This window comes from Manihot esculenta, chromosome 5 (assembly GCF_001659605.2).
Source record: "Manihot esculenta cultivar AM560-2 chromosome 5, M.esculenta_v8, whole genome shotgun sequence".
Lineage (NCBI taxonomy): Eukaryota > Viridiplantae > Streptophyta > Magnoliopsida > Malpighiales > Euphorbiaceae > Manihot > Manihot esculenta.
In genome coordinates, this window is record NC_035165.2 from 8,549,025 (window position 1) to 8,559,429 (window position 10,405).

At 37.0% G+C, this 10,405-nt stretch overlaps 1 protein-coding gene across 1 annotated transcript; it reads left to right on the forward strand.

Moving 5' to 3' along the window:
* The first annotated feature begins 2,591 nt into the window (after positions 1 to 2,591).
* On the forward strand, positions 2,592 to 9,443 carry LOC110615738 (DExH-box ATP-dependent RNA helicase DExH15 chloroplastic). Its single transcript, XM_021757798.2, is given in 9 exon segments — positions 2,592 to 3,166; positions 3,269 to 3,444; positions 3,548 to 3,661; positions 4,383 to 4,491; positions 4,571 to 4,657; positions 5,663 to 5,781; positions 6,723 to 6,900; positions 7,028 to 9,227; positions 9,230 to 9,443. Coding segments are annotated over 9 exon segments (3,534 nt in total). The 5' UTR covers positions 2,592 to 2,668; the 3' UTR covers positions 9,283 to 9,443.
* The last annotated feature ends 962 nt before the right edge of the window (positions 9,444 to 10,405 follow it).

Sequence of the window (10,405 nt, forward strand, 5' to 3'; positions counted from 1 at the left end):
TAATCCTTCGAGAAATGGCTCACTCAATGTATAATAGAAGATTAAGTCCTGGGTAGATGGTTATGAAGATTGATTTACAAAAAGCTTATGATAGAGTGCAGTGGGACTTCTTGTTAGATTGTCTACGTCTGATTTGCTTTCTGTTGGCTTTGAGAGAGCGAATTAAGACCTGTTTACAGTCGTGTTCTATGCGTGTGGCGTGGAATGAGAAATGTATAGAAGACCTTCAAGAGGGGTGCGTCAGGGGGACCCCTTATCACCATCATTTTTTATACTTGTTATGGAGCATTTGAGTCACTGTATTTTCCATTCAGTTGTGGGGGGTTTCAAAAGCCCATCCAAATTACTTGTCGATGTCCTGCTCTTTCTCACTTATTCTTTGCTGATGACTTGTTATTGTTTAGAGAAGCCTCTGTGGAATAGATCATGGTTATGAAATAATGTTTAGACCTTTTTTGTGTGGCATCGGGTCAAAAGGTAAATTTTCATAAATCACATGTCTTTTTCTCAGCTAATGTGGATAAGGCTCTTCAACAGCAAATCTGTGATGTGGTGGGGTTATACAAGTCAGATGAGATTGGTATGTACTTGGGAGTTCCCATGTTTCATGAGCGGATAACAAAGCATGCTTTTAGCCAGTTGCTCAATAAAGTTGATGATCATCTTGCGAAATGGAAGGCATCTGTGTTGTCCTTTGCTGGATAGGTGTCTTTGGCTAAATCGATTTTAACCGTCTTGCCAAATCATCTAATTCAGACCATATATTTGCCCCGGATGGTGTGTGATGAGTTTGATAAAAGGATTTGTCAGTTCATTTGAGGAGACTGCCATGGTAATCAATAAGTTCATACTGTTCATTGGGACTAAATGACTATGCCTTTCAGTCATGAAGGGTTAGGGATTAGAACTTGTCGGGAAATGAATGTTGCATTTCTTGCAAGTTAGGGTGGTGCATGATATATTAGATGATGCTCTTTGGGCTAGAATCTTACGTGGCAAATATGTTACTTATTGTGCTGGGTTGGCAGGGATTGCACCACGACCCAATGCATCTGTCATATGGAGGAGAATTGTAATTAGTAAGGGGTTGTTTCTACAGGGCACTTATATGAAGGTAGGGAATGGTTATCTAATGAGTTTTTGAATGGATATATGGTTGGGGATTCTCCTTTGATTATGCATGCATTAGTTGTAGTTCCAGATTATTTGTTGCAATTCTCAGTCACATAGATGTGGCAAGGTATGTCATGGGATTGAGAGTTAATTAACATTTTTCTTCCTTACTCTCTTTGTTTACAGTTGGAAGCTATGGTGGTAAGTCCACATTTGGAGGATCATGATCAGTTAGCATGGAAAGGCACTTCCTCTGGGCAATTTTCTGTAAAGTCTACTTTTCACACGCAAAGAATTGGGGGACTTGCTCAGGCAGACAAGGTATGGGGCTGTATTTGGAAAGTTAAGGTTGCTCAAAAAATTCGTTCCTTTCTATGGCTTATGCAACTTGGCAAGTTAATGACTAATTGTGAAAGACAACTTAGAGGTTTTACTGCAGATCCAATGTACACATTGTGTGTTAGAGTTGTGGAGAACATAAACTATCTTTTCAAAAATTATTTTAAGGCCAGAGATGTATGGGGTTTGATTTAGAAACTAGATTCATTGCATGTTTTGTATTCTAGGTCGATAAGGGATGGCTACTGACTGCATTAGATTTATGTCTGCGATCATGTTTGATCTCTTCATCCGCATAAGTCTTATATGTAACTTTATGGTTATTGTGAAAATGGATAAACGATTGGGTTTTAATGGTTTGTCAAGATTTTTTTTTTATTATTTTTTATGTTTGAATGATGCTGCTTGGGATGAATGTTGTGTTGTTAAGAATCATAAGGTTATATCTGTATTATGGAGTCCTCCTTTAGAGGGTTGAGTGAAATTGAATACTGACGGTGTTTTTAAAGGTAATCCAAGTTTTGTAGATGGTGGTGGCGTTTTTACTTGATAGCAGAACTTTTTGAGTGAATGAATTTACGGTTTTATAATTCGTTGCAAGCTGAGTTTATTGCATTATTGTATGGGTTATGCATGGTTTTGGCGCATGGTAGTCAGCGAGTGTAGATCAAGGCTGATTTAACAACATCTCTGGATTTATTACATCCCACGATTAAAAAGACTAAAGTATGCTTCCTAACTTTAATATTCTGATATTGTGAGATGATTTTTGTTTTGACAAACTGAGGTGAGACATTGTTATTTTGAAGCAAATAAAGTTGTTGATGGATTAACCAATCTTATTATAGAAAATACAATGGTGTATTAAGAGTACTTTATATCTAACTTCTTTTCTTAATTTTGTTGATTGGGATATTCTTAGTAGTTAAATTTCCATAAATGATTCCGGTTTAGTTTTAAATAGCCTTTTATTTTTTATTATATTAAATTTCTTTATATAAAAAAATAATAATTTCTTTTATTCCTTTAATTAAATTCTTTCAATTTAGTTTTTCTTTATCTGAGTTTCAATTTAGTTTGGTCCTTGTTATAGTTCCAAAACCAAACGCAAAAGACTGATTAAAAACGACGTCGAAAAGTACAATCGTTATCCCAAAAGGATCATCCTTCGTCCAAAAAAATCCGAATACATTAAACCCCTAAAATCTCTCCCGCCATGAACACGCTATCGTCCATCCTCCGACCTCCTCCCATTTCTCATCCCTTCACCTTCAAGCCCCCCTCATTTCCCCAACTCCACCCGCTCTCGAAAACCCTCGGATTCTGCTGCCCCAAGACAATCCTCTTTTTACCTCTATATTCAACTCCATTTCGGTCCTCCTTCAAGTCCCAGAACTCCCAATTTCCCGTGGAATCTCAGCTCTCTGATGTCGACGAAGAAGAGGAGGAAGAAGAAGACGACGACGACGACGACGAAGAAGAAGCTGCTGATGAATATGACGACATTTCCGGTGAGATTTCAGACGGAATCGAACAAAGCGAAGATGAAACGGAAATGTCGATGGATGCGAGAGAAGAAGTGTTAGCTTGGCGCAAGGAAACCAAGTCGCAGAGAGTTGAGAAGATCCGTAACGAAGTCAAAGAGTTTGGAAATGACATAATAGATGTTGATGAACTTGCCTCCATTTACGATTTCCGTATTGATAGATTCCAGGTTTGCCTACGAATTTATAGCTATAAGAGCTCATGGGCCTTTCAGAGTTCAAACAGGCCTTGTTTTGTTTTAGGTTTTATAAGTATTTTTGTTCTTGGACAGCGATTGGCGATAAAAGCGTTCTTGAATGGCTCTTCCGTAGTGGTTTCGGCGCCAACAAGCAGTGGAAAGACGTTAATAGCTGAAGCTGCAGCAGTTGCCACTGTAGCTCGGGGAAGGAGAATATTCTATACCACTCCGCTTAAAGCATTATCGAATCAAAAGTTTCGTGATTTTCGGTTAGTAGTCGTCAGGAGTTTCCTAGGAATTGGCGGGAATGAAAGAGAAATTGTCACCAGTTATGATATGATAATTTCTTTCTTTTTTCTTGGTAACTTGCAGGGAGACATTTGGGGAGGACAATGTTGGTCTTCTCACTGGAGATTCTGCCGTCAATAAAGACGCCCAAGTTTTAATAATGACTACTGAGATTTTGCGCAACATGTTATATCAGAGGTATATTAGATTGTAGAATTCAACAGTTTTTCATTCGTAGCAACATATGAACCTACGTATTGGTTAACATAGTGGGATTAGTTTGCAGGACACAGATGCCCATTGTTTATTTTGACTGTAAAGTGATATTTGGTCGCAGCTATCCCGCTGGAGACTGCTAATTGTTGCTGGATTTGGTAGATTTAAGATGGTTTATAGGCATTGGACTCTAATTGTCCTAATATGTTTGGTTAGCTTAGGAGAAGGGAGCTGGAGGGAAGGGAATTGAATTGTATTGTAATAAAAAAATTTAAACTGCTTCTTTTGTTTGGAAAGATATAGGGAAGGGAGGGAGTTAATCTTAAATAAGAAAAAGAAGTCCTTAACTAGGAATAAAACAACAACATAACTTAATTCAGGTATAAGTATTTGCGGGCTCCTTACCCGTCGCCCGTCAATTTAAACTCTCACCAAAAGAACAAAAAAGATTTGGAGGATATCATTAACCCCCCCAATCCTTATCTCGATGAGTCTATTTATGTTCAAAAAATAGAAAGGCTGATTCTGATTCTTATTGAAATTTCTGGAAGAATACCATGTGGCTATCAATTTCATTCACATATCATACAAATCTTTATCCTTCCTTGATGCAGTGACTTCTCTTCTGATCCCTGTAGTTTTCTTAACCTTTAAGTTGATCTTTGAATCAAGTATGGACATCATGTTTAACCTTCTTATGCAGCATTGGAATGGTTTCTTCTGGGAGTGGGCTTTTCCAGGTGGACGTGATTGTTTTGGATGAAGTTCATTTTCTAAGTGACATATCTCGCGGTACAGTGTGGGAGGAAATAGTAAGTATAATTGACACTTCAGGATCCCACAAATAGCCCAATTGTCATCACACTGATGTATGTTGTTAAATATTTTCAGGTCATTTATTGCCCAAAAGAGGTGCAACTAATATGTCTGTCAGCAACAGTAAAGAATCCAGATGAGTTGGCTGGCTGGATTAATGAGGTATTTTACTGAATGGATGACTTTTTTCCTTGCTTGGAGCTCGCTCAGACATGACTGATGCACAGTAAGTCTGAAGTGTGTGAGTGATGTGAATTAGCAACTAACAACATGCTTGGTGCTTCTATTAGTTAATTTTCCATTTTATAGTTTCTACTATATATATATATATAGAGAGAGAGAGAGAGAGAGAAGAGAGAGAGAAAGAGAGAGAGAGAGAGAGGGAACCCAGTCAAAGCTTATAAAATGAAATTCAATAATTTCCATTTTCATTTCCAAAACCCAAAGCCAAAACTAATTTCCGAATCCCAGAGCCAAAACCATTATTTTTTACTGTTTGTCAAAGGGTAGTGTAACCTTTTATCTTAGTTATACTTTAATACATTTTATCCTTCTATATATTTAATGCATGGAATAGTAAGGATCTCTACCATGAAAAATTCAAGTTGTTCTCTAGATTAACTAGACCAGAAATATACTCTTGCAGGCTCACTCTTGTATTTCACATGGATATCTAGTTTTATAATGATGGGGCAAAAGCATTGAAGAACTAGACTTTGTCAAAGAAGATCCTTGTGTAATCTCTAATATTGAGTTTTATTAACAATTCTTCCACTTAGTGAAAAACTTGCGAGGTGCATAATAGATGAATTTCAAACTGGTGATATTTTTGTTGCCTACCTACTATTCCTAATACATTCATGTGGGCATCTTGGTTCTAATTGGTGGTAACACACAACTTTCTTAATTAATGCAAAATTATCACTTCTGCTGTTGTCAAAATAAAAATTATATTGGACTTGGTGTTGATAGTGTAAATCAAATAGAGAGAACTCCTTGTTGATTAAATATTTTGTGTATCCATTAAATTCTACATATTAGTTAGCTATGTCAATGTATGCTTCTGAAATTTTTTTGTGATTCATTATCTATGAGCCTTAAGACTTTTTTTTTTCATTTTTCAAGAGTGAAAGTATTGACTCTTATTTACTTGCTTTTTCTTTCTAGGTTCATGGTAAAACTGAATTGGTGACATCATCAAAACGTCCTGTTCCATTGACTTGGCACTTCTCCACCAAGACTTCTTTGTTTCCTCTTCTTGACGAGAAAGGAAAGAATATGAATAGGTTTTTTTATCACCCTTGTCTATCCTCCACAAGAAAATTATTTTTATTAGAACACTTTATTTGATATGGCACATTGTTTCTCTAGTACTTGTGCAAAATGATCTTAATTTTTCCTTGAAATAATAATTGCTTGTACTACTATTTGATAGTATGTGCATATAATGGTTGATTTGTTTCTTTCAATCCTTGTATGCCTAGCCACCAGGGTACTTCATGTTAGAAAAACTTGAAGGTGAAAGATTTTTGGGTTATTGCTTGATTTCACTCTTGAAATTCAATTTAGCCTAAAAATCAAGAAACTCAATAAATTGGGCTTCATTGTTGCGCTAAATGAGCAATTTAGCCTAAAAATTTTAATTTTTTGGTGAGCTTAAACCTAAATTATAAGTTCTGGGTTAATTTGGACAAAAGGGTTAAACATTGACTAAATTATAAGTTCTGGAATTAACCATTAGCCAAAGATTTTTGCTTTTTCTTTTTGTTCTGAATTTATCTTTGTTGGAAACTTCTCTTAATAGTCTTTTTTATGAAATTGTGGACATGCTGTAATGGGAAACTCCCAGGTTTTCCTTTTGTTTTATCATTTGTCAATACTGGTGTACACCAAGAAAAAACCTTTCCCAGTGCTTTCTTGTTCATTGAAAATCCTCGGAGTGGGAGGGGAGATTAGGTCTTAAATTAAACCCCATATTTTAGCACTGCACTAGACAAGTGGCTCATAGTATAAACCAATAACTATAACTTATTATTATCCTATTCCTTTGTAACAGTAGTTGACTTAAAAATATACCATCTGCTATACTGAGTAAATTTTATACTTCTGATTGTATTTGAATTCGTGGTGCCCACAATTTGCTTATTTCTATGCCATCTTTTATAGTCACTTGTATTTTTTCCCCCTGATTAACAATAATTCTCTTTTGCTTTTTGCATTTGAACAGGAAGCTGTCACTTAATTATTTACAACTTTCTGCTTCAGGAGTTAAATCTTTCAGGGATGATGGGCATAGAAGGAGGAAGTCAAGAAAACATGGGAATGACAGAGAAATAAATGACATTGATAGCACGTCTGGAGAACCTCTCTCAAAGAATAATATAGGCAGAATCCGCCGTTCACTGGTAAGAGCTAAGTCCCTTGTTCCTTTAACCATGCTTTTTAAATATACTTATCGTGGTTGACTTGAAACACCTATATAATTTAGTAGGGGAAGGCAATCTATTTATCCACTATAAAATATGATTTCAGGTGCCTCAAGTAATTGATACATTAACACAGCTTAAGGTAAAGGATATGCTGCCAGCAATTTGGTTTATATTTAATAGGAGAGGATGTGATGCAGCTGTTCAGTACATTGAAGGTTGCAAGCTCTTAGATGAGTGTGAGATGAGTGAGGTTGAACTGGCTTTGAAGAGGTTCAGCATTCAGAATCCTGATGCTGTCAGGGAGACTTCTGTCAAAGGACTTCTGAATGGGGTTGCTTCACATCATGCTGGCTGCCTCCCTGTCTGGAAATCATTTACTGAGGAACTGTTTCAACGAGGACTTATCAAAGTCGTGTTTGCCACTGAAACACTTGCTGCTGGGATCAACATGCCTGCTAGAACAGCTGTTATATCATCTATCAGCAAAAGAAGTGGTAATGGACGTATCCAGTTAAGCCCAAATGAACTGCTTCAAATGGCTGGGCGAGCTGGACGTAGAGGTATTGATAAAAGGGGCCATGTTGTGCTGGTTCAGACTCCTAATGAAGGTGCTGAAGAGTGCTGCAAGCTTCTGTTCGCTGGGCTAGAACCTCTTGTATCACAGTTTACAGCCTCTTATGGTATGGTGCTGAATCTTCTTGCTGGTACAAAAGTCACTCATATATCAAATGAATCAGATAATATGAAAGTTCTTCAGGCAGGGAGAACTTTGGAAGAAGCAAAGCTATTAGTTGAGAAAAGTTTTGGGACCTATATTGGTAGCAATGTAATGCTTGCATCAAAAGAAGAGCTTGCTAAAATACACAAAGAGATTGAAAAACTAACTTCAGAGATCACTGATGATGCTGTAGATAGAAAAAGCAGGCAAACCCTATCTGATGCGGCATATAAAGAGATTGCAGATCTGCAAGAACAATTGAGAGAAGAAAAACGCCTTCGAACAGAACTACGTAGAATTATGGAAAGGAAGAGACTGAGTACCCTTAAACTTTTATTGGAGGAGTTGGGAAATGATCATTTACCCTTTTTGTGCTTGCAATACAAAGATTCTGAGGGAGTTGAACATTTAGTCCCTGCTGTTTATTTGGGGAAGGTCGATATATTAGATGGTTTAAAACTTAAAAACATGGTTTCTGTTAGTGATTCATTTGAAATAAATGCTGTAATAGCTGAGACAAGTTCTGGTGATGCCAAAAGTCTTGCGGATATTGAACCATCTTATTATGTTGCTCTTGGTTCTGATAACTCTTGGTACCTTTTTACAGAAAAATGGGTTAAAACTATTTATAGGACCGGCTTTCCTAACACTGCTTTGGCTCAAGGGGATGCTTTACCTCGTGAAGTTATGTGGACGCTACTCGATAAGGAAGAGAAGCAATGGGAAAAACTTGCTGATTCGGAACTTGGTGGCTTATGGTACATGGAAGGTTCTTTAGAGACATGGTCATGGAGTTTGAATGTGCCAGTTTTAAATAGTCTTTCTGAAAACGATGAGGTTTTACACATGTCGCAAGCCTATCATGATGCTGTAGAACATTACAAGAGCCAAAGAACCAAGGTTGCACGTTTGAAGAAAAGGATTGCCCGTACGGAAGGTTTTAGAGAATATAAAAAGATCTTGGATTGGAAGAGTTTTACTGAGGATAAGATCAAACGCCTGAAGGTTAGATCAAACCGTCTGATCAATCGAATAGAGGAAATTGAACCATCTGGTTGGAAGGAATTCTTGAAGATCAGCAATGTAGTACGTGAAATTAGGGCATTGGACATCAATACACAGGTAATATTTCCTCTTGGTGAGACTGCAGCCGCCATTCGAGGAGAAAATGAACTCTGGCTTGCCATGGTCCTTCGAAACAGAATCTTGGTGGATTTAAAACCAGCCCAACTTGCTGCTGTTTGTGCGAGTGTAGTTTCTGAGGGAATCAAAGTTCGTCCATGGGAAAACAATAGCTACATATATGAACCTTCTAGTGCAGTGATTAATGTTATTAGCGTCTTGGATGAGCAAAGAAGCTCACTGTTGCAACTTCAGGAAAAACATGATGTGGACGTATCCTGTTGCTTGGATAGCCAATTTTGTGGTATGGTTGAAGCGTGGGCTTCAGGTCTTACTTGGAGAGAAATGATGATGGATTGCGCAATGGATGATGGGGATCTAGCTCGACTAATAAGACGGACAATAGATCTACTGGCGCAGATTCCTAAATTGCCTGATATTGATCCTGTGTTACAAGGCAATGCAAGACTGCATCTGATATCTTGGACCGGCCACCGATAAGTGAATTGGCTGGATGAAGTTTATTGCTTGTTCTTGCAGAGCAAGAACTTTTCTAGATACATATTTTGTGTAAACAAAACGTGTATCCAATATAGTTCAATTGGATAAAAAAATTGTACCCAAACTGGGGTTGTCAATATGATTAATTGAAATCATAATTTATCCATTCATTCGATAACTGCTTGGTAATGAGTAAAGGTGCTTTTATTTATTTCAAGAGTTACATATGGAACTGCTCTACTCAGCCGCTTTTAGTGGTTTAGATCTTTAAAAATCCAACAATTTGTTTACAGAAGGTGCATGAAATTGTACCCAAGCAAAAATGCAATAGTCTTTCAGCTTAAAATTTTTTGCTAAGGATCTGCCGGTGCAACCCCTGGATTTGTTCTGGCTTGGTAATTATTTTCTTCCCTCCCGGAGGAGGTTTCTGCACTCCTATAGAAACCAAGAGTCGGAGACTAGACTAGACTGCCCATCACATTTGCAGGCTGGGACCTGATCCGCAGATTACCGAAAGTGAAACATGGCAATTTATTATTGGGTTGGGCTGGACAGGCCCTAGCCCAATGATTGGTTGCCATTCTTCCTTTGCTTAACAACAATCAGGAAATTTCAGCGAATATTCAGAACTTCAGTATCTGATTGCGATTAATGTTTAAGTAATCTTTTTCCCCAAACAATGTTTTTTTTTTTTTTAATTTACCTTTCATATTTAAATTTTTATAATCAAGTCATTTTAGATTTAGATAAATTCTAATTTCTCTCCTAATTAGTAATTTAAAATATTTTTCAATAATAATATGAAAAAAAATTAATTGTTCGCAGCTTGCTATTTTTTTTTTTTTGAAAAAGGTTTTTCTTTTATCGAATTTAAAAAGTTTCTTTTGCTGCCTACCGACTTCTGGGCTCGGATTCTTAAAGGTTTGTATTTTCCCATTCGTCTTTCTAGGAAGCATAAAGTAAAAGACGTTTTTGGATTTGGCAGGGATGGCTAACAAGAAGAAACTTATTGAAGTCTAGAGTATGTATGAATATTGGAGATGATCAGGAAACTCTTCTTTAGTCGGAGCCGTGGGTGCCTGGTATTGTTAGTTTAAACTTTTTCGTCCAACTTCCTATTCCCTCCATATTAATAGAGTG